Below are 25,771 nucleotides of genomic sequence, written 5' to 3'. Positions count from 1 at the left end.
CACAGTCTCTTTGCAAGAGTAGAGGATCTATTTTCAGGGCTCAAGTTTCCCTACCTCCATGCCGGTGTTCCTATATGTTGCTGTGCTGTGCTCATCATCCCCAGTCTACCCTTCAGGAAAAAAGTAATGCTGTTTAGGGCACTTGTGCAGTATCCATGTGTTGAGATCTCTTGCAAATAAGGGCATTACAACGATGCAGGTCCTAAATAACTTCAGGGATATCAGAAGAAGATTATCTCACATCACACAAACTATGGCAAGCAATGATCAAGCCTCAGAAAACTAAATGGGAGATTGCTCATTGGGTAAACTTCCTTTCATTGTCATTCCCCCAGGCTACCTCAACTAGTTGAGATCCAGATAGCTGATGTCTTGACTAACACCTTCATCCTTGAATGTATACTTTGTAACTGTACCTCAAGTGTGATTTTGACCTTAATAGCAGCTGTGTCGTGGGTCAGACGTTTTGGGTTTCCTACTGCCTGCTCCTCCAAAGGATAAATAACCCATGAACCATCTTTCTGATGTTGGCCATGAATTGACTTTGTGCCATCCTATTGTCAGGCATAAAGCACTGACACACGACTAAACACTACCAGGGGAAACACTTCAAAAACAGAGAATAGAAGCACCTCCAAAGGAGAAGAGAAGTGAGACACCACAAATTAGGGCTCTCTTACTGGTCTGCATGTCCAGGAGGAGGTGGCTGTGAAGAAAACAACTGTTCAATTGTATTTGCTGTGCTCTAAGTACCAAGTGCTCTAAGTGTCTGGAGAATGGGCTTACAAGTGGGGAACTGTTAGTAGTAAGGAATGACAGGCACAGGAGAAGTTTACAGCATTGTTTTATTGGTCATCCACTCTCCTCAACTGACAATAGTGCCAACATTCTAAGGTGAGCTCCCGGTGGATGAGACCAAGAGGCGGGTAGAGGAAGGGGGAACGGAACATACCAAGGTAAAAGAAGATTTTGTGTTGGGATTCTTTCAAAAGGCCCAGATTTTCCCTGAACAAACTGGGAAATTCATCACAAATGTCACCCCCATTCAGCTTCTCAGGGTTAAGAAGGACCTGTTCTTTATTGTTGGGATCTAAAATGATACCTAATTCCTTTTGGTGCTGCCATCCCGACAGGTTGGACCCCGACTCTACAATGCATACTTTACCATAGGTATCCCTACCCTTGAACTGAATGAGCATCTCCTTCATTCCTAGAAGGGGAATGGGCTCCTTGTTGTACCCTGTGGGTGATATGTCAGCCTCCTGCAATGTGTTCTCTACCTATCCCTTAAAGCATACAAAATCATTTTTGTTCAAAAGTGTAAAGGGGGAACAGGAATCAGCAAACATTGCTATACAATTGTTATTCAGCATCACATCACACTTTGGGTAAATGACATTGACACTGTTAGAACAATCTTTAAGCTGTAATACATATTTCTTATCAAAATGGTGTACACATTTTACCTCTTTTACCATCGACCCTTCTACGCTTCCCCCCTCCTTGATATGGGAGTCACCTTCTCTACATACTCTTGCGAAATGTCCCCTTCTGTTGCACTTTTTGCAAGTTACACCTGATGCTGGGCAATGCACGTTGTTAGCTAGGTGATTGCTGCTGCCACACCTGTAACATTTTAGACTCCTTTCACTATTAGTAATCTTGCTGTTCACGCCTTCCCTATTCTTATGCTTACATACCTCACTCCTTTCCTCCTCCTCTTGAATGTTAGCTACTGCATTTGACTTAATTTCTCTCATGCACTTATATGTGTGTTCTACTGATTTAGCGATAGCCACCGCCTCTCTTAGACTGGGGTTCTTGGCTAAAAGCTTTTCCTAGATACGTACATTGTTGGTACAACGAACCAGTTGATCTCATATCAAAGAATCAGTGAGATTGCCAAATTCACACAATTGGGTGAGACCCCTCAATGTGGCCACTTAATTTGTAACTGACTCTTGTTTACCTTGGGCCCTGCTAAAAAACACGTGCGGCTCTAAGACTAAATTTATTTTATCACCAAAGTGCAACTCTAACTTGTTTAATGTGATCACAAATATGTCCAAACCCTCACCTGCTCCTTCCCCTTCATCTTCGGGTTCTGTTAAAGTTTTGTAAATCTTATGCCTATGTATACCCAAATTGTGGAGGAGAATATGTTGTTTGCGTACTGAACTGAAACGCTCCCACCAATGGCTATCAGATACAATTCAAACCATTTAACCGACTCCTTCCAGCTTATTTCTGGTACTCCCACTTCATTTAAGAAAGGAGGAGGTTGGCTCATGCTTGCAGCCACCATGATGGTAGGAAAAGGAAAAAATGGAGAGTGAAGAGGGTGACAGGAGAGTCAGCTAGAAAATTGTAGGTGAGAAAAAGGAGAGAAGGCAGAGCGGGCCTGATATTAACTTTACAATATAGTGCTCCTACAATAACTTCAGCATAAGAATATCAGATGCAAACCAGAGCTTAATAATTAAGTTATATTGCCTATAAAGCTGCAGTATGAATGAAAATGTAGACAGAGTCTTTCTGCATAGGATTCAATGGTACTGACAGCTCGTCACGAAGGCATACTATAAGCAATGAAAAAAGCAAAAACTCCTCACAATATTTGTCTAATAGACTTGTTCCCTTGAAGTGGCAATTGAGAGTCCTCCATTCGCAGAGGAAAACCGGTTCTGTCTGTTTAAATTGCTGAATTGAAGCACCCAGGTGCACAGAGCGCTGTCCCCCCACATGGCGCCTGCTCCGAAATTGACAAGGTCACGTTAATGAGGGCAACAGAAGACGCTACTCCCAGTGAGGATGCCCAGAATCGACTAAATCAGTCGGCTCCTTCCCTTTGGATGTGACGGAGATCACGCTGCCTCATCTTGATCCGTCGGCATGTGCTGTGATGTTCCGCCGGTGTCTCTCGCCGAGGGATCCCGAAGAAATTTCAGAATTTGCTCCAGCCCAGCCGATGAGCTACGGAACTTTACCTCAGAAAATGCAGCGGCGGCTGGAGGGTTTCCGCTGTCACTTCATTAAATGCCAGTCGGCGGCTGGTGTGATGTCCCGCCAGCGTGTACCTCGCTGTGGAAACCCCAATGAACACGGACCCAGCTCCAGCTCCAAGAAATCCACCTCAGGGAAGGTAACAGCGGCTGGAGGCTGCACGCTGCAGTCCAACCACCTGCCGAACACTCGCACAGCTGAAATCCACAGGATTTGACAGGGTAAGTAACCCGCCGAAAGTTTATTAATTTACTTGAGGATTCGGAATGAATATACAATGTAGCAAGTACACTTACCTACCTTCCGACTTGCCCAACAGGTGTACTTGACGGAAGTTATCTAGAAGACACAATTCCTTTGCTGTTCTGTATTTAATTTTTTTAATTTTTTTTAGGAAGTCTCTACTAGCACTTCATCAGCTCTACCCCGGTGAACACACTAGTCTAGCACAAAACTCAGCTCTGACTAGATTCACCACGTAATTTTGAAAAGTAGTACCACTACGCTGCAAAATACTTCCTGTGGGACATAGCATATTCCTCCATTGTTCTTATCTCGAACTCAATTTCTGAACTTCCCACGCAATTCTGGAATCTGTCCGCATTAGGAGAGAGTACACAGAGGGGAGTTGGCCAACACTGCCCCTTCACAGTGACTCGTCGCCAGTGTTAGAATTAAGGAATGACAGGCACAGGAGAAGTTTACAGCATTCCTTTATTGATCATCCACTCTCCTCAACTGACAATAGTGCCAACATTCTAAGGTGAGCTCCAGGTGGAGGAAACCAAGAGGCGGGTAGAGGAAGAGGGGCACAGAACATACCAAGGTAAAAGAATAAAGATTATAACAGGAACACTTGTCTGACTTCTGAGACTCCTTCGGCAAATGCCTTTGCTGGTATACTTGGATTTCTGTGGATGCATCCATACCTTTTAATCTACCTAGGACTGTTGAACCACCAAGAGGAGAAACTGTGCGTTTAGTGTCGAAGTTTGACTAGTAAGATAGAGAGACAAGGAAGTGGGGTGACAGAATGCTCTTAGCACTGCTTCCATAAACACAGTGTTTTTTTAGCTTGATGCCTTCTAGGACCCTTCATATGTATTTTGAAATTACAAAGGGTGCATAATTGAAAATACTTCACAATAAAGAGCTATTCATTAGCCCATACATGTTTTGAATTGTTGTCTTTACATTGGTAATTTAGTTGTTGAATTCAAGTATCAGTATTGGCATTTTCCTCTGTTGTTTACATTGTTAGGCTCAGCCTTACTGATTAGAGCCAGCCCCATTTGGTATTAGTTATTTAAGGTTTGGCAGAGCGGAAGGAACGCCTTGTTTTTTGGAGTTTTATATAGCAGGATCTCGACCCAAAGGTATCAGAGCGCTTGACATGAGCACCAGTTGTGTTACAGATGGACACATTCAATTGGTAAGGCACAGGGAGATTAAGGGATTTGCTCTGAATCACAGAATGTTAAGCTCCCTGCGGAGATTCAAACCCGGTTCCCCAGCTTCTAAGTTGACCTGCTCTAGCTGTTAGGCCACAATCACCCCTTGGGTTGGTGGTCCTCCTGTCCTTCAAAACCTTGGCTCCCCCGCTCTATTTATAGTTGAGTAAAATGCTAACTTACGGCCAGGGGAGGTTCTGCCGGCTTCCATAAGAGTAATCCCTAACCCAGCAGTCTATCTGCCACAGTTCTGCTGGGTCCCAGTGACTTTTTCCCTGCTGAGGGCCAAACAGCCGTCACCCTTCATCCCTGCCCTTGCCCACAATGTGAGGTGCAGAGAAACACCTTCCCCCATGCTGGGGCCATTTACTTTTTGTTCAGAGAAAACAAACTCTTGGTTTGTAAGTTTTGCTATACTGGTCATTCAAACTTGATGCCTGCTAGGCAAGCATCACTGCCGAGAAGTGAATGACCTCCACAGCAGATCCCTTTGCAGCAGAGAGACCAACACCAGGAAGGCGGGGTCTCGTATTGTGGTGGACAGTCCTCTGGCAAGGGCCTGGGATTCATGACCTCTGGCAAGATGGTGGGATAGCGGACCGTCCCCAAGGACTAAGTGAAGCCCTAACATTCAGGGCCGGCACAAGGCATGGGCAGCGTGGGCTCCTGCCCAGGGCCTCGCAGTCAGACCACCAGCATGGGGCCCCACCAGTGCAACACTCCTGTACCCCTGCCGATCCAATTGAAAGAAAGGTGTCTCTTTACAATTGGACCCATGGGAGGGGTCCCTGCCCTGGGCCTCTCAGGATGGTGTGGGGTAGCCAAGGGGAGGGGAACACTACCTCTTGTTCCAGTTGCAAGGAGACACATTTTGCAGGTCTGTCCTGCAATTAGGCCTCCTGCCCGGCTGCCCATTCAGAGACACTGCGGAACGCCCATTGTCCAGCACTTTAGCGCCCCCACAGTTTTAACTCTCAGCCCACCAGCAATTCTCACACCTTCAATCTGATATGAGCTGTAATGAGCTGTAAAAGGGGTGCTTGAAGGTGCTGAGAGGAGGAGCTGTGGCCCAGGAGGTGTCTGCACAAAGCAGACTCAGGAGCCCTGAATGTGTCACTTATGTAAATTAATATAAGTGACATTCCCTTTCGGCCCAGTGCCCCAAAAATACTAGAACCAGCCCTGCTAACGTGTGTAGACTGAAAAGATAACAGATTAAACAACTCAGTTTCTTAAATGCCTTTTTCATTGGTACTTTTCTCTGCTCATACGATGCTGTAATAACCAGTCCTCAGAAAACATATACAGGCAAAACCACCTAGCTATGAGTTACATCAGCTCCACATAAGTTGTTTAAAGCTCCACAATTCATCTTGTGTTATTATTTTCAGTACACAGGTCTACCTCTCATACTTTTAGCTCTCACTCAAAACAAGAATGTTCTCTTTAACTTGACATTGTTTTGTTTGTATTCTCCAACCTTAATGCTGCCACAGCTTTTTAGTTATTTTGGTACTTCCAAATACATAGGCTCTCCCTTCCCTTGCGCTTCTTAAAAGTTAAGAAGAAATAAATCTGGACATGGGTGGCTATTCCGCTATGGCGCAGGAGCGTCGCCCCACTGCTTTCTCACAGTGCGAGAAGCCAAAATATAAAATGCTAATAACTTTTAGTTATTACCATTTTACGTTTGCTTTGCGGGTGAGCGGGGCGTGGCTGCTCTGCTCTCCGAGCTGGACAGGGGAGGAGCGGTTTGCCCACTCCTGAGTGCGCAAAGACTGTTTGGTCAGCCCTCGGGGGCCGCCTACACCAGTCATGCGCACTTTGCCCTTCTCCATTAACATGCACACCCCTCTAGCCCCTGGCTGAGCGATGTGTCACGGAGCTCCCAACCAATCACAACGCTGCATGCAGTATTGTGATTGGCTTTGGGGAAGGAGCCTGGCTGCCTGCTTCCTAGTCTTGTGGGGGGGCCAAAGAGCAGGAGCAGTGAAGACGCTGGACCCGGCGGAAAGGTAGGTCTTTCTTTTTTTTTCTTTTATCATGACGCCCTCCCGCGCGACCCTCCCGCACTCGCCTCCCTAACCACTTGGCCATGCAGGCCGCCACTGAATGTGGACTCTTTCCGTAGGAATTGTGGGGGATTTTACAAGCCCCTTGCGCCGCCGGTGTGTGTTTTTTCATATGGGAAAAAGTGACACACTTGTGGTGCAAGAGGCGTGTAAATAAGCCCCTGTGTTTGGGGGACATGCAGACGTAAAAGATGCCAATTGTGAACATACTAAGGATTTGAAAGGATTATTTTTTTGCTTGGCTATGTTTTGAGAAGTTCCTGAATCTTGCCCTTCGTGAAATTTGGAAAACCTTTCCAGTTTTACTTTGCTTTCACCTGTGTGAAGTTTTCCTTGGTAACTTTCACCTCATTGAGAGATAAATGTCACTCTTGCTAAACCCAGTCAAAGCAAAAAATGTATTCAGCTTTTTTTAAATCTACAAGTGTACCTTTTGCAGAGTTTTTCTATGCATGTTGGCGAATGTATGCTGTACATGTTCCATAGGGTTACCTTCTGTGATATAAAAAGGCAGAAGTTCATAATGTTGCAAATTCACGTTTTTCAAACAAAAAGGCAAAGCATGCATTCTCGCAACCTTAGCCAAGCTGCAAAGTCCTTCATTGACCATTGTGGAGTTGCAACAACGAAAAAATGAAAATAGAGCACACCTTTAAATATGAGTGGGCAAAGGGGTGCGGTATTCAACTGATATGGTAAATACATCATAATATAAATTTTGTTCTGTAATATAAGGAATGTATTGTTTTCCTTACCAAATCCCCTATGTATTGCATTATGTTGTTTTCAGCACCAAATCCCCTATGTATTGCATTATGTTGTATATTTTCAACTGGTAAATTTTAGCATGCTATTCTCCAAGCATAAATTGCAGTGGGGGAGAATTGGGGAGGGGGGGGGCAAGGGTGGAGTACTTGACCTTACTAGTCTATTTATAGAAAGGGCTTGGCATGTAGGATATCTCTACGCGCCATATTAACACCTGCTTTCCTTTCTCCTAAGGCCTGTAAGAGGACGTGTGCCCAAACGAGTATCATGGAGCACTGCGGTTGCACCCACTGGGAGTTTGCAGCGCCCAAGGAGCCAGCCTACCCAAAGTGTAACCTCAGCCTCGCAGGAGTCAGTAAGTCATTGCAGGACACTGTAGCATGCTCACCACAGAGGCAGGTTGTACACAATGCCATGAGGTGGAAGACATTCACAACACATTGTTTCACGATGGAGAAATCTAGACATCTCTGCAGGTACCTCGTCTGTGAGGTGTTTGATCAGAATATCGAAGGGAAATAATAGTCTGACAGAAATATATAGTGGCTGCGGTTTCATGCACTATACCTATGTGATGCTTGTCTTTCCTTAGGTGACTTCTCAGTTTTCTCAAATATTCTGTTTAGATTATCATATATTTAGCATTAGCAATGTGTGGATTTTCTCTACTTCCTGTACTGCCTACGCTCTCGTCTGTTTGAAATAGCACATAACAAAAAATATATATATTACTTCTTTAAAGCTGCTGTTATCTGTGGATTGTTAAACCTTAACTTGAATAAACATTGGAAGACCGTTTGTTTGTTATTTTCCACCTTTGCAACCAGTTCTCCCCCTGCAAATTCCACAAGGTTATACCTGCCGAAATTTGCACAGGCAAAAAAAAACGGTGTGCCGCACATCTTAGAACAGAGGGACAGTGAGAAAGTTAACATCCTGGGGGCGATGTAGTAAAGCCACCCCACTCCCATTTCCTGTGGTGGTCCTCGCTTTCATCTTCCTCTGAGAGCTACTCACCATTCAGATGCCTTGTGCTCGTTTACAGCCACATCATTGTATAGTGAACTTCTTGCAGGTGTTTCATCTGTACGCTTGTCTCTCTGACGGTACTTAAACTTCATATACAATAGAATGTGTTCCTGGTTATTTATAACATTTGATTGTTCCAATTTCTCAACCGCATACTTCCTGCTTGAATGAGTGTAGTACCCTCTCATACATTTATTCTTAGAACTGTACACTCCTCCCATCATCCAAGCCCTTTCCTTCAGGAAACACCTTTCTTTCCTGGACATAGTGGGGCAGACCTTAAAGTCATGCTGCAGACCTCTCTTGATATTATCAGTGCAGGGTAAAAACATAATCTCCTCTTAATCTGATTCTATCAAATCTTTTTTAGACCCCGTGCTCCAGCAACCCTTTTTGGGTCTCGCTGGTAATGCATCCTTCGGATGCATGTGTCCAGCTGGAGACGTATAGTTATCTGTTACGGGGGAAGGACGGACAAGAGGGTGGTACGAGCTTTTGCCTGGATTTGTGTGCGCGAATGCGCATGTCGCGTCCTGCGCCGTACACATGCGCGCGCATACAGAAAGACACTCGCTCACACACACACCCCCTCCCCCACAGTCACACACACGCACTCCAAGACACATACACACACACGCACGCACGCACACACACATACACAGCCCCCCTCCCCCCCCTGCACACGCGCGCACGCGCGCGCACACACACATGCCGCCCCGCCCTCGCAGCTCAGCAACCCACTCACCGGCTTCCTTGGTGCGGCGGCTCTCCTCAGCTGCAGGGCCCGGCAGCAGGACTCTTCTTCCCTCCTTCGGCACCGGGGCGCAGGGTAGGCTCCTGCCTGCTCCGGTGCTCCAAACAATTGCAGCTCTTCCGTGGGAGGCGGGGTAGGCTCCCGCCCTCCTACTTCCTGTTTCCGATTGTCGCGCCGGCCTGCCTGACTTCCTGGTCGCAGGCCGGCTGAGTGACGAGGAGCGTTTTATTTATTTATTTATTTATGCATTTTTATATAGCGCGGACTTTACCCGAAGGTGTCAGAGCGCTTCACAAAAGGAACAGAAATGGAACATAATGAGAAACATTACAAAGGCATACGTTACGTTACATAAAGTAATAGTGACATTTGTGATCAAACAATATACATGAGGTATTAAAAATTGTGAGCAACCAAAAATACATGAGGTAGTAAAGGTAATAATGACAATTGTAAGCAAACATAATACATGAGGTAGTAAAAATTGTGAGCAACCAAAAATACATGAGGTAGTAAAGGTAATAGTACCTGCCAACTCCCACCGCTCCTAACACACTGGTGAAGAGCCGAAATCACACGGTAGCAAAGGAAAACGCGCTGAGAACCACTGTAAATATTGGTTTTCCAGTTCGTTTCCGGAGGCTTTGAACAGCCGATATCAATTGAGGGGTGCAAAAACACCCCAAGACATCGGCACCAGTCTCACTCAACAACCATTTTTTTTAGAAAGGGGCTTAGGGGCAGGGTGGGGTTCAAAAGTGCCTTTAGGTAATTCTCGACCCAATAACCCACCCCCCCGCCCCCCTCCCTCCCCATCTCTCATGCTATAGGTATCACATTTGCGAAAGTTATAACTATTGGCATTGTAAATGACAAAGCTATTAATTTAGCTATTTAAAAAAAAAACATAAATAAAAAAACTTTGCCATTTACAATACCAATAGCTCAAACTTTCCTAATGCGAGACCTATTGCATTGCAAATGCTTGTTTTCTATGTATTTATAGTGCCCAATTTGTCACCAACCACTAGATTGCGCCAGATACTGAAATGTGTAAATATTTTTGACATGCCAGTACAAAAGTCTCTTGTGAATGCAACTCGCAGTCTCAGCTTAGAATCTCAGCAGAGTGAGCTCAGCCCATCCTCCTTCTGAGGTTGATAAATTGCCAGGTTACTTGGCAGTATTCTTCAGTATGCTAAGTCTATCAGCTAGATTCATCATTATCCAGTTTTGCGAGTCCTTAATAGCGATTCATAAGGAATCGCTGTTAAGGACTTGCAAAACGGGATTCATGTAGGAATTGCAAAAAATATTGCGATTCCTACATCTTCCTTATTTGCGATTAGCAAATTGCTAATCGCAAATAAGGAATAACTCCCCATTCATTCCTATGGGCCTGAAGGCCCATAGGAATGAATGGGGAGTTATTCCTTATTTGCGATTAGCAATTTGCTAATCGCAAATAAGGATGCGATTTCAAGGGTGCCAGGGGTGTCCAAAGGACACCCTGTGGCACCCCTGAAAAGCAAATGTAGCCAGCTGTTACGCACACATACCACTCAGAAAAATGCACTAAAGTGCATTTATCTGAGTTTTCGCTATTTACCACGAAGTCTGACTTCGTGGTAAATAGCGGCCAGAAATTGCGAATTCGCAAATTGAAAATGGTTGATGAATTGCATTTAAGGAATCTCAAATAGAGATTCCTTAAATGCAATTCCTCGCAAATATGCGATTTCGCAATTAGCGATTTTTGCATTTGGGATGATGAATCCCAAATGCAAAAATTGCATTCGCAAAGGGCCAGATTCTCAGATTCTGGCCCTTTGCGAGCCAAATTTTCTTTGATGAATCTAGCTGTCACTTCTTATGTCACTCATTACTCTGGAAACGAGAAAGAACAGGATGTGAAGGCACAAACGGTGTCCACCCATGTGGGTGCTATAGGATCATAGCCTTCCCATCATGCTTCTTGACTTTACCAAATCAACTGGAAGCCAGCAGTCAGTTCGTAATAAGTATGATGAGGATGAGTAGGATTAAGGATAATAAAGATTAGCGGTAAATAACCAGGGCATGTGTCCCATGTCCCTCATCCCTGTCATTACATTTGAGGAACACCTACGCTATGCTGGTCTTGAAGTCAGAAAGCAACACCATTATTAGGTGACAAGACATTAATTAGAGCAGTAAACCAAAAAACAATACATTAAAAGAACTCAAAACACTGTGACCCAAAGAACTACTTGCCAGTTCCAACACTAACAAAAGTGTGAGATGAAATCCAAGTGGATGCTCAACAAACCTCTGTCAAAGTAACCCCTGGTGCATCAGCCCAAGAAGGTGCAACACCCCAAGTAGATCTTCCCTGGTTAACCTCCAGAAGACGTGTAGTGTCCTATCAAAAAATAAGCAATGGCAGATAGTAGAATGATCTGTCTACTGAGAAACACTAGAGGCTTTCCGGATTTGACCACAACCTCCAAATGTAACAAATACATGATCAGGTATCTTAAATGATCTAAGTAGATAGACGCTGCTCTTTATACAACTAACAAGTGTAACAACTAGTCTTCCTTAGAAGAAAAAGAAGGAAACTTAATCTCCTGATCCCTATAGGCCATAGAAGCAACCATAGGAATGACATCAGAGTCCAGTTTCAACATTATACCATCTTCTAAAACTCCAAGGAAATGAGATTTACAGAGAACGGCACTGAGCTCGCCAATTCTCCTAGCAAAGGTGGACTACAACCTTTAAAGTTAAGAAACTACTTTTACCAAATTCAGTGTCTCCAAATTACAAACCTGAAGACATTTAAGAACCAGAGGTAAATTCCTAAGTAGTAAAGAAGGACACACCAAAGGCCTACAAATGGAAAGTCCCTTCAGAAGTCTAAAACAAAGGCCTTCCTCATGACCACGAATCCCCCAAGGCTCAGGAAAAGTTCTAATTGCTTACCACTGAACCCTAAGGATAGCAACTGCCAGATTCTCCTCAAACCCTTTATATACAAATTGAAGAATAGAAGAAATATTACAGTCAACAGGAAACATAGGTTGCACACCTGTGCCAAACGTTCTTCCAGTATTTAGAGTAGGGATTTAGAGCAGAAGGGCATCTAAACCTCTGAAAAGCCTCAGCTTGACCTATTCTTAGGACACCCCCGCGCCGCACGGCCACCAGCTGTCGCGTGTGCTCCCCGCCTGCCGCTGCTCTCAGCCACGCTGAGCCCTCCTGCTGACCACGCACCCCGCCGTCGCTCGTTGTTGTCTCCCGCATGTACTGTTCTGTTTTGTAGTTTAATTGTAATTTTGTACCTTTTTTGTACCTTTTGCCTGTGTTTTCTGTCCCCCCTGTGCAGTTTTCCCCTGCAGTGCCCCCTGCGCCCACCCGCCCCGCTCCCCGCTTCCCGCCGCCGTGAGTGCGGACACGCCCCCTTTCCTTCTGTGCCCTCCCCGCTCCCGCCTCCCAGCTGCTCCCCCCTCCCTCGCACTTCGCCATAAATGGCGACCGTGCGCACGCACAGCGGCGCGCCGATTGTGCGCCGAAGGCGCGCCAAAGGTAAGCCCGTCCGCGCCCGTCTGCGCCTGGACCGCGCCCAGCGCCAGGTCCCCGAGTCCCCACCGCTGATGCAAGACTTCACGACATACCTACGACACCGCCACCCTCAACGCACTCAATGCCGGCCGGAACCCTGCCTGCTACCGAGCCACCCCGAGACGCACCAACGGACCCTTCACCTGCAAAGCCTGCCGCTTCACCTGCTACCGGACCTGCACCGCCCCCGCCGACACCAACACTAACAGCAACCACCTGAAGTGCATCCTGCTGAACACCCGCTCCGTCCACAGGCACGCCGTGGAACTCTGGGACCTGCTCGACGCAACTGCACCGGACGTCGCCTTCCTCACCGAAACCTGGATGAACGCCTCCTCTGCACCCGAACTCGCCACGGCCATCCCGGACGGATACAAGATCACCCGGAAGGACCACGTCAACCAGACGGGAGGAGGCATCGCCATCGTACACAAGAACACCATCCGCATCTCGACTAACTCCGACAAAACCTTCTCCGACGACGAGCACCTGCACTTCCAGATACACACCGACCCCAAGACCACCCTCCGAGGCACCCTCATCTACAGACCACCGGGACCGCGCACGCAGTTCAGCGAAGACATCGCAGACTTCATCAGCCCGCACGCCCTTCCCTCCGCCGATTACATCCTCCTAGGGGACCTCAACTTCCACCTGGAGAACAACAACGACAGAAACACCACCGCCCTGCTAGACAACCTCGCCAACCTCGGACTCAAGCAACTGGTGGACACCCCCACCCACTACGCCGGACACACGCTTGACCCCGTCTTCTCATCCAACAAGCACGTCTCCTTCAGCCAAGCCACCGGACTCCACTGGACAGATCACAGCTGCGTCCACTTCAGCTTCAGTAGAACTACGGGCCACCACCACCCGCAACGGGTCCCCTGCCGCAGCTGGAGCAAGATCACCGCCGAGCAGCTCACCGCCTCCCTCAGCCAGAACACTCCCACCAGCACAACGGACCCCAACGTAACAGCCAGCAACCTCACCAAGTGGCTGACCGCCTGCGCCGACAACCTCGCACCACTAAAGAACCCTCCCAGCAGACCCGGCAGCAAGAAAACCCCTTGGTTCACCAACGAACTCAAGGAATCCAAGAAGAACTGCCGCATCCTCGAGAAAGCCTGGCGGCTTGACCACACCACAGACAACTGGACCGCCCTCAAGCACGCCACCCGCAAACACCATCAACTGATCCGCGCCACCAAGAAGACGGCACTCAATGAACGACTGGACAACAACGCCCACGACAGTAAGGAACTCTTCAGCATCGTCAAAGAGTTCTCCAACCCCAGCGCCAGAACCAACGACATCACTCCCACGCAAGACATCTGCGACTCCCTCGCCTCGTTCTTCCACCGCAAGATCGCCGACATACACAACAGCTTCAACTCACAGACCACGCACCCTACCACCGAACCAACGCCCGCCACCACCACCCTCTGCAACTGGACCCCGATCAGCACCGAAGACACCACCCGCATGATGAACTCCATCCACTCAGGATCACCTACCGACCCGTGCCCGCACCACGTCTTCAACAAAGCCGCCGCCACCATCGCACCCCATCTCCGAGACACCATCAACTCCTCCTTCCGCACCGCCACCTTCCCGGAGAGCTGGAAGCACGCCGAACTGACCGCCCTTCTGAAGAAACCAACGGCGGACCCCACCGACCTCAAGAACTACCGTCCCATCTCGCTCCTTCCTTTTCCGGCCAAAGTCATCGAGAAGACCGTCAACAAACAGCTTGCCGCCTTCCTCGAGAAGAACAGATCCCTCGACCACACGCAGTCCGGATTTCGGGCCAACCACAGCACCGAGACCGCCCTGATCGCAGCCACCAACGACATCAGAACCCTGATCGACAACGGGGAAACAGCGGCCCTCATCCTCCTGGACCTCTCCGCAGCTTTCGACACGGTCTGCCACCGCACCCTAGTGAAGCGCCTCAGCAACATCGGAATCCGAGAGAAAGCACTGGAGTGGATCATCTCGTTCCTCACCGGAAGAACCCAGAGAGTCCGCCTTCCTCCGTTCAGATCCGAGGCCACCGAAGTCATCTGCGGCGTACCACAAGGATCTTCTCTCAGCCCGACCCTCTTCAACGTCTACATGAGCCCCCTCGCAGCCATCGCACGCCAACACCACCTCAACATCATCTCCTACGCCGACGACACCCAACTGATCCTCTCCCTCACCAACGATCCCACCACCGCCAGAGCCAACCTACACGAAGGGATGAAAGATGTCGCCGACTGGATGAGGAACAGCCGCCTTAAACTGAACTCAGACAAGACGGAAGTCCTCATCCTGGGATCATCACCCTCCGCCTGGGACGACTCCTGGTGGCCCCCGGCCCTGGGCACCGCCCCCAAACCAACGGACCACGCACCCAACCTGGGCTTCATCCTGGACTCCTCCCTGTCAATGAGCAGACAAGTCAACGCCGTTTCTTCCTCTTGCTTCAACACCCTGCGCATGCTCCGCAAGATCTTCAGATGGATCCCCACCGAAACCAGGAAGACGGTCACCCAGGCACTCGTCACCAGCCGACTGGACTACGGGAACGCCCTCTACGCCGGAACCACAGCCAAACTCCAGAGAAGACTCCAACGCATCCAAAACGCCTCCGCACGACTCATCCTGGACATCCCCCGACACAGCCACATCACCGGACACCTGAGAGAACTGCACTGGCTCCCCGTCAGCAAGAGAATCACGTTCAGACTCCTCACCCACGCACACAAGGCTCTACACGACCTGGGCCCCAAGTACCTCAACGACTGCATGACCTTCTACACGCCCACCCGCCAGCTACGATCGACCAGCCACGCCCTCGCCACCGTACCACGCATCCGCAGAGCCACCGCCGGAGGAAGATCCTTCTCCTACCTGGCAGCCAAGACTTGGAACTCCCTCCCCATTCACCTTCGACGTGCCCAAGACCATCTCTCCTTCAGGAAGCAACTCAAGACCTGGCTGTTCGAGCAGTGACACACCCCTCTCCCCCAGCGCCTTGAGACCCTCCCGGGTGAGTAGCGCACTATATAAATGCCGTGATTGATTGATTGATTGAGCTAAGTGGTCTAAAGCCCAACTCTCTCAACCTACAAACATATATAGACAGCAGTGGAAGAGGAAGACACCCTGGTACACGAATAGGTAAAGAAGATAATGTAGTTCTCCAAGAAAGAGCAGACACGGATTGCAGAACCAGCAGAAACTCAGTCCTGCGAACCCATTATCGCATTTGCTACTTCCTCCTGAGTTCTCAAAAGATGAGGGATTAATGGAAAAGGAAGAAAGACATAACAAAAAGCCAAGGGGCCAAGGTGTAGAGAGAGCAGCTACTCCAAAAGCCCCTGAAACAGAAAACTGAGAGCTAACTATGGGAAGTTGAGAGTTTTCCAAGAGGCAAAGAGGTCTAGAAATGTTCTCTTGAATTTTATGCCTATGTGCTGAAGATTCTCAGAGACAGATCTTGTGAGGTAAGGAGTAACCTGCCTAGATAATCTACTGTCACGTCGTCTTCACTTCTGATTGGTACAGCCTTCAAATGCAGGAGAAGATGCTTTGTCAATTTTCAAGGCTACCATATTGAGGGTTTTTGATCAGTTTCTACCCTGTATATTTATGTAAGGAAGAGAGTCGCCAGATTGTCAGTCTTAATCAGAACATCCTTTTGTAGAAAGGGATGAAACTGGATTAAGGCATGCTGCTCCCCAGACAATTCCCTCCATTGTAAAGAGTCCTGCCTCTCCTGTTAGGACCACCAGCTCCGGATGGACATGTCCACCAAGGCTGCACATCAACCTTTTGCACTGGCATCCACGGCTACTACTCTTTATTAGTGTATTCTGATAGAACCACCGGTGAAGGATGATGGGAATGTTGAGGAATAGCTCGAATTTTCTCCCAGAATATCATAGATGCAGATCTCCAATATGAATCAGTAGTCTGATATACCGTCTTAGCCAAAGACTAGGAACATGCAAAACACCATATGCTCCTTTGCCCTAGGAGATGGCGTGTGATTCCATGACAATAATCAGGAAAGCATCAACTTCAGTTTCACTGCTCTCTCGGACAGAAAAAACACAACTCCAATATTTATTCTGAAATATGCTCCTATGAAAATTCGCTAACAGCTTGAAGACGTTTCACTTCCTTCTCCCTTGATGAAGCATGAAGTGATACCACTATGGACTCTATCATCTTTGTAAAGACTACTATAGAAGATCTGATGCCAAAGGGCAGGACCTGGAAATGATAAGAATTTCACCAGAGACAGGAACAACAGAAATCTTTGATGGCAAACCACACAGGAATGTGAAAGTAAGCAACCATTTAGATCTAGAGTTACCATGAACACGCTATCTGGGGCTAATAGTATGATCCTCTATAAGGTTCCATCTTGAAAGGTATAGGTATGATTACAGCCGTTAGAAACGGGAATAAACGGAAGTAGCATGTCCAAGTTTCAGAAAAAGTGGTGATAAAGACAATTGTAGAAATGCTAACCAGATGCAGTACTATTAACTTCCACTAGATGGTAGCCAACGCGCTCTTCAACTGCTTCTGTTTTTTTCCTTTTCATATAAGTGATTGCACCTATCTTGAGAAAATAGAATTCCCTATCCAAAATAGATTATTAGCTTAGGAACAAGAGCACGTATTACATTATCTGGAAATTAGGACTCCCAAAAATATGGGGGCATATTACCAACAACTAGCAATATTTATCGCTAAATGGGCTTAGCAAGTATTTTTGTAATGCCAAGCATCGCCGGATATTATCGAGGAGATAACGTGCTATTAGCAACGTTTATCTCTAAAGCGATAAAATATCCGGCGTTAGCGCCGAAATGCGTGAATATCGCTGGTAATCCAGCGATATTCACGCATTATCGCTAATGAGGACTTAGCCATAATATCCAACTCCATTGGATATAATGGCTAAGAACTGGCATGAGCAGGCGTTAGTTTTTGGAGATATTCGCGCTTAGCGCGAATATTTCCATCGCTACGCCTGTTTTGCACATAGGTGATAGCGACGTTAGCAACTGCTTTCAGTCGCTAATAGGTTGGGTACGCCCATTTTGCATGTCATGAGTGATAAATATCGCTGACATGCAAAGCGGGCCCAAACCGCTCGCTGTCGCCTACAAGCTGTCGCTAACTGCTGTTAGCGACAGCTTGCTAATAGGGCGATAGAATTATCGCTGCTTAGCGGCGATAATCACATATCGCCCGCCTTGGTAATATGCCCCTTGGTCCCAGTACTGCAAGACGAAAGGCAGGTTAAACTTTGACGGGCTCCACCACAGAACCCCTATTCTGCTCACTGCAAATGCCCAATAAAGAGTAAAACCTCAAAACAAAAAGCTTACTCAACCTGGGAGGTAGTGACGTTTCGCTGCGTATTACTTCCCGATTTGTCTTTAATTCAAGAAATAGATTTTATTCCTTGCTGGGATCGTTGGTCACATGAAATCTTCAAATGAGACCCTTGGTCACTAGTCCAACCAGAATTAGTGGGGAATTAGTATAGGGAAATATGAGATTAATTTGAGCGGTGGAGATGTTAGTGTGTTAGTTGTATGTATGGATGTTTATCCCCAAGACATCCACAGAGTACTTACAGTGTTCATCTGCCCTGGTCACGGGTGCAGATTAGCATGCCCGGCAATTAAAGACAATCTGATTGTAGTAACCATCTAACAAATGCTAATTATAAGAAAAAGAATACATAATTCAAGTACTAGTCAGGCAATAATGATAACCAGGAGCACTATCCTAAGAGAGCTACAAAGCTCTCACAAAAATATCTCCACTGATTTGCCTCATAAACTTGAAAGTTGGTTCTGATTCATCCGCAGACCTCTAGCAAAGCACCTCCACCCTGACCTACACTAAAATGTAATTACTGAGACAAGCAGAGAGCTTTCACCACTGGTGTGGTAAGTCACAAATATGCGCTTGTATACAAGCCCAGACACAGTGGAAGGGAGCCGAAATAATTCCTGTTTTTAAGAAGGGTGATAATCCCTCTCAAGTAATTACAGACCCATTAGTCTTATCGACTCAGCACAAAAACTTATTGGGCGCCTAGTACAAAACAAAGTCCAGTCTTGGATAGAGGAACATAATATTTTATCCCCTTTTCAAGCCGGCTTCCGCCCCTGCACTAGTTCTATAGACCAAGTCTTCTATTTTATTACACTATATTGGAGGAACGTGGTCTTGACTGAAGGGTCACTTTACGCAGTTTTTGTCGACTTGAAATCGGCATTCGATTTGGTCCCTCGCTGTAAACTTTGGAAAGTTCTTGCTGAGTTGGGAATGGCCCCGGAGCTCCTGACCATCATCATCCGCTTACATGAGAGCAACTTTGCAAGAATCAGATGGGGGGCACAGGGTGAGGTCACTAACACATTCCCAGTCAAGCGAGGTGTCCGGCAGGGTTGTGTCCTGGCCCCTACCCTGTTTTCGTTATATATTAACGGAATAGTTGACCATCTCTGTAGTTCCCCCACTGATGCCCCTGTAATAGCTGGGGTTCACGTTCCTGTTCTCATGTTCGCAGACAACACGTTGATAATTTCACGGACTCCAAGTGGGCTACAGAAGGCTGTTAACGCCTTCGGGGACTTTTGCCAACTGCGTGGACTTGAGATTAATACAACAAAAACCAAGTTCATGTCCCTTAATCAGCACAAATCTTTTAAAGGTAGAATTTTTCTGAACAACACACCCCTAGAGCAGGTGGAGGCTTTCACCTACTTAGGTATTCTACTCCAGAGTAACATGCATTGGAAACGCCACACGGACATGGCCACTTTAAAATTTCATCAGCTTGCAGGTGCCCATTTGTTTAAACACAAATCTTCTCTGACAAAGCCAATCACGCCAGCTTTGGAGATATACAACATGAAAATGTTAAGTGCTACCTTGTATGGATCAGAGCTATGGGGTTTAACCAACCTGATTCAATTAGCAAAAGCGGAGAATAAAACTTTACGCAGTTTAGTCGGTGTTCCCCAAAGCACCCCACCCATTCCGCTTTTGCTTGACTTAGGCAGGAAAAATGTTGTAGACATAGCGAGGTTACGCCCACTTCTGTACTGGAGGCGAATCTGGACCTCCCCTAAACTCACACACTATGTCCAGGCCCTGAAGGATGTGATCTCGGTAGATCGTTTCTACAAAATCCACTGGCTCAACGAGCTTAGGAAGCTTTTGATAAAGCTAGATCTAACCCCTTTATGGGATAAACCGGACACATCAATCTTCCCCTCAAAAGATCAATTGAAAGTCATATATTGGGAAATGGCCTTGACTTCATCCCATAGAGCTTGCATGAACACTTACTTAACTGGCCGTTTTCTAAACTATAAATCATGGCCTTTTTGTGAAGCTTATTGGGATATTATCGAGAGCCCACTAGATCGTAAACTTTTTTTCCAGTTTAGGGTAGGATCACTTCCAGTTAAAACTTTTACTTATAAATGGGCGCATCCCCCTGATGACAAATGTCATAAGTGTTTAGACACGGTTGAGACAACAGCCCACCTTTTCTTTGTATGCCCCCTTTATGTTGTTCCACGACGTAAATGGCTGAAACCCACTTGTTTAAATGTGGGCACCCGGAGGCATATAGAAGCCTTAAGAATATTAGAGTCAGACTGTACCCCTTGCATAGTTGTTGCTGTAGCCAAATTTTTAAGGTGGGCCTGGATTATCCGTACACGTTCTTTACTGCCACCCGCTGCTTGCTAGTATGATGAATGATCCTATTAATGCTTTACCTTTATTATGAATAATTTTTATTGGATCTTATATGCATTTTAACTTTATTTTTATCGACAGTAATCATTGGAATTTAATAACTTTTGATCTTGTCTATGGTTATATATTATTTATTCTGTTTTGTGATATATGTAGTGTGCGTGCTTTTATGACACACTGTCGAATAAAGCATTTGAAATTGAAATTGTAATTACTGAGACAAGCAGAGAGCTTTCACCAGTGGTGTGGTAAGTCACAAATATGCGCTTGTATACAAGCCCAGACACAGTCGCTAACTCTGGCAAAGCACCTCTGTTCAACCTGCATTATACACTCCAGTCTCAAAACTGAGGAGTCACCGCACTCTTAAAAAGGCCTTTGAGGCAGAGTATTTCAGCGTGATTTTGAAGCAAGTCTCACTTTTTCCAAATATCATGTTGTGGTGCTTAAAAGCCCTTGCTTGGGACTGCAGGCCCAGTTCTCAATTTAGATAGGCTTGGTTCGCTTGAGAAAAAGTCCATCCTTTCAGAATACACTGCCATTCTTAACCAGATAATCTGAATATATGTCTCACCGCAAGGAATATTTTGATTTCCAGATCTAAACAATTAATAACTTTCCCCAAGACCAATCAGGAAGATAACTTACTGTCAAAAACAGCAATTTGTCAATTTCAATAGAAACAATTTTCATTGTGGCACAAAGCCACGCTGTTAAGCCTCAGGTGTGTGCAGTTTCTGCTTTAATTTGGTCACATGGTATTTTAAAACTAGACAGCGTTTCCATTCATCTCTTGTAGCTCAGATATTGGATTGCAGGCATGACCATGAATCTTGACTTTGAATCTATAAAGTAGCACCCAATAAAGCTGGTTCTAGCTAGGGAATAATTTTTAGATTTTATCTCAATAGTTCAGTGCCATTGATATGGCAACCATTGTGCAGGTGTTTTCCTTGAAACAACTCCTGGCATGCCAACAGCTGGCCCAGGTCTTTGCTATTTAAGCGAAGAACCCTTGTCATGCGCTACTAAGTGAAAAAAAAACTGTCAGAATTGCGTGCACACAAAATCATTACTCTACCGACATTGCAGAGCGGAAAAAGCTACTCCAAACACATTTGCACAAGTACACATAGCAATAGCCTCGACAGACCACTGTCCCATGAGGGGACCTTGCTAGTAGAACTGGACATTCATTGACACTGACTGGAGCCCAGCAGACAGTAGAGCCTAAACAGAGACACACCTGAATACCCAGAGAGCTCCCATTAATGTACAGATACCCCTTCCCACTAGACTACACCAGCTTTAGAGACACCCGCCTTCCACCTGACTGGCCTTCAGATTTCTACAGTTCTCAATCCCATCCCTTAGTATTAATGGTTATGTCTGACAGAGACATGGTTCTCCAGTGAAGGCCTTGTCTGCCTTACTGAAGTATACAAATACTTATTGATGGAAAGCTTGAATTAATCTCAGCGACCAGTAATTACCCAGGCAGCATCCCAGTCCATCGATATGTTGCACACCATGCCACCTCAGTTTTGGACCCAGCTATATGCAAATCACTCTCGACTGTGCTCCGATGGGAGCAGTCCAGCCCAAACTGCCAAGTCAGATCAATCAATCAATCAGGACTTTTTAAGCGCAGCTAGTTTTCTGCATGTGTATCCAGGTGCTGAAGGCCTTACTGCATTGGGAGGGATCAGTTGAACAGCCAGGTCTTGAGCCCTTTCCTTCAATTCCAGATGACAGGATGAGGTCCTTAGGTGAAGAGGGAGGTCGTTACAAGACTTAGCAGCAATATAGGAGAAGGAGTGTCCTTCACTGTTGCTTTGGCGGATGCACAGGCTGTGAGCGAGGGAGAGGGAGGCAGAGCATAGGTGTCTAGAGGGTTGTGGAAGTTCGTGCGGTGGATGACGTACGGTGGTAGTTGATTGTGAAAGGCTTTGCAGGTGTGGGTCAGCATCTTGGATTGACATCTCTTCTGAATGGGGAGCCAGTGGAGCTTCTTGAGGTGGGGTGTGATGTGGGTCCATTTAGGGAGGCCGAGGATGAGTCTGGTGAGTTCTGTAAGGTCTGTAGTCTCTTCAGGAGGTGGGTGGGGATTCTTACGTAGACAGGCTTGCCATAGTAGCGTGTTGACTAGGGCTTGAGTGAAGGTTGATCTGGTTTTGACCAGCTCAGACGTGAGTCCCTTGCTCACTTTGCCACTGGATTCAAGCAAGCCGGGCTGAAGAAGGCTGTAATGCCAGAAACCGGTCCTCGGAAGATTGTTTCCGGTCCAGGGAAGGCATGGCTTGGCAGTTCGGGCTGCACTGTTCCCATGAGGCACAGGGTCAGACTGATTTGCATATAGCCATGTCTGAACTGGGGTGGCAGAGTGGGCAAAAGAACGGTGATGGATTAAACCCAGATCTTTTGACTGGGTGTGAGTGTTTGATTGGTTCAGATGCTCCGTCCATCACCACCCCCTTTTGTACCGCAGCCCCTGGTAGGCCTTGGATGCACCTATGCCCTGGGTACCTATGGTACACTATCCAGGGGCTCACAGAGGTGACCCAATACCCAATCAGGTATGTACCTAAAGTACATGATATCAATGTAGAGAGAGAACAGCTGAGCTGTGGGTCTGATTAGCAAGCCCACAGCCACACTAAGGTCGAAAAACCAGAGAATCACAGCAAAAAGTGGGGGTGACCATAGAAAGCAGACCCTACTCTCCTACAATAAGCTTTATTGAGACAAAAGTCAGTACAATATAACATAGGCCTAAAGCATAATAATATAAAGGATAACAGGTAAGCGAAATATAGTAGGCAACAAATCATAGTAGAAAGCTGTTTACATTTTAGGAACATTATGGGAAAAAGAAGAGGAGGGGGGAGGGGAAGAAAGATGGTAAAGAAGGGGTAGAACAAATATTTTACCAGCCATAATTAGGAAGTAATATGATAATATGCTCCAAAAAACTATAAAATATGGTAAACAAGTAAACTGTTGAAATAAAAATCGCCAGAATTAGAGAGAAGAAGGAAAGAGTAAAGAGGAGGGAATTCAAGGGTGTTGAAAGTTTTCAGAACGATTATGAGAAACAGCATTGATTGAAACTTTGTTTAAATGAATAGTTAATGGCAACCAAAAAACATCTCTATTAACATGTGGATTACATTGGGATGCATAAGCAACATCTAACCTATGATATTGGCATACAGTATTCCACCATGACTTAGTTGAGAGTTTTGACCAACATTCTTTAGGAGTCGGTGATATTTTATTGAGGGATGTCTTGAAGGTGGCTCGGTCTGTGGGCTCCCTGCTGGTGCATCATTTACTTTAAAGTCACTTGCAGTTGTGTGTTGTGCTTCTGGGTTCCACAGCGTACCAACTGGCCTGTTAGGTGGATCTCTTGAGTTTGGTGTGCAGGCAGATACTTTTTTGACAGCCTGTTCTAGGTTGGTTGCGGTGTCAGGTTGGGAAGTGTTGAGGACGTCAGTTCACTGGCACTCTGACACTTTGTTCCAGCTGATCCTCCCTTAACCAGAACAAAAAGCAATCCAAGCAAGGTTTTGCCCTTGTTATGGGCTCATCAGCCGGGTATAGCTTGTGTATGTTTAGCCATCCGTTTCTCCAAAAGCCAATGTCCAACAAGACCAAACCGAATGCATTGGTAAATAGGGGTTAGAATCTATTAGAATATTTCTGCCAGCGAGATCATTTTTAGGTGACCCGCCATAACTGGTTTTCACCTGATTATCACACTGCTCTGTCATCATTCCCCTTCAAGCTTTAGTTGCTTACTTGAATCAGTAGGAACTACCGTCACTCAACCATGCCCATCTCGGCCTATTATAACAATTGACTCCTGAATTCTGGGGCTAGTGTGAATTTTTTTTGGCAGGCTGTTTCGGTTTCTCGTCTCGCCCTGCAGAGCAGAGGCAGAAGTTCACAATTAAAGCATGTGTACACTATGTCTGCTGAGACTAATATAGCCTTAGAGAGGCCCTCTCCAGTGTTCAATGCCCGAGCCGAAGACTACGGCGGGCTCTAAGGCTATTAGAATATTCCGCCTCAGAGGGCAGAATGTTCTAATTTGTAATACAAAGGCCTCACGGAGCCTGAGGGGATTGAAATCCCCTCAGGCTCTGTGAGGCCTTTTGTTCACAACAAAAGCTGTGAACAAACATTGGAATGTTGGAACTCTGTGCTTCTACCGGCCATTAGAAGTCTGGAGCACTCCATTGTATTCAATGGAGCGCTCAACAGTCCAATGCTATATTAAGCATTCCAAAACAAGTAACTCTTGCTGAATCATATTCTATTAGTGTGATTTTGTTCTTTATTGTATGATGTTTTCTTAATACTACTGTGTTATAAATGTGTAAATTTTGTATATTCCGCAATAAAAAAAAGATGATTGGTAGCCAGTCCTGCTGAGATATGTCTGTCTTTCCAACAGGAAACTGCGTGGAGTTGTACGAGTTCAAATTTGCTCATGATGACCTAAACTGCCACTGTCCACTGCCATGCAAGTGAGTGAAGCTCAACCCGACTCTTGAGTAGTTATGCATGTTGATACTGCACCTCGGACTCTGGCTCCTGCTCACAACTGGGATTCCCACTCTTTACCACATGGGTGCTCTTCATTACCAACCAGGCCTCCATAGTAGTAAGGAGGGAATAGTCAGTGAAGGTACAACCCTTGCACAAAGCCAATGCGTCTCAGCCTTCTTTTTGGTAGGAAGACCCATTGTGAATGCAGCCTTTTGTAGTGAGGTGATTGGCCATGTATATCTATCTCATTGTATTTATGGAAAATCATTAACACCGCACACATGGTGAAGGATGGAATGCTTAGGTTCATCTCAGCCATTGATATTTACTCTGAAACTGTTTTCTTTTGTATGTTCTAAGTGGTATATAATGGTTCCTTATGTGTTTTAATGTTTTCCGCATGATTTTGTTGCAATTTTAAACTGTGAAGGGATCAGTGGCTGGGCTTCTTCTGAGCTCTTTGTGCCACATTCAACTTCTGGCTCACCTCTAGCCTGGACCTGCCCTGGAATATTCTAGCTTGCCGGAGTCTACCTGTTTGTGGGTAGTCTATAAGTACTGACAATATAGCACACTCAGGCCCAGATGTCCAAACATCTGAATGCAAATTACTGGTTGTAAATTGCAACCAGTAGTTTTGGGACCACTAACAATTCTTTAAGAACCAACATATGCACTGGAAGGTCGATTCTTAAAAGCCTGAATCATAGTGTGTCACAATTGGATCCCATGAATATTAA

General features: G+C 46.2%; 1 protein-coding gene across 1 annotated transcript in view; it reads left to right on the top strand.

Moving 5' to 3' along the window:
• Positions 1 to 25,771, top strand: part of LOC144752429 (epithelial sodium channel subunit alpha-like) — a 198,477-nt gene that overhangs the window by 81,236 nt on the left and 91,470 nt on the right. The window contains exons 6-7 of the mRNA XM_078640360.1: positions 7,529 to 7,649; positions 24,937 to 25,009. Coding sequence (XP_078496486.1) covers positions 7,529 to 7,649; positions 24,937 to 25,009 — 194 coding nt within the window. The remainder of the gene's footprint in view (positions 1 to 7,528; positions 7,650 to 24,936; positions 25,010 to 25,771) is intronic.

This window comes from Lissotriton helveticus, chromosome 5_1, assembly GCF_964261635.1.
Source record: "Lissotriton helveticus chromosome 5_1, aLisHel1.1, whole genome shotgun sequence".
NCBI lineage: Eukaryota > Metazoa > Chordata > Amphibia > Caudata > Salamandridae > Lissotriton > Lissotriton helveticus.
Note: the sequence above shows the minus strand (reverse complement) of the source record. Positions and strands in the feature narration are given on the sequence as shown.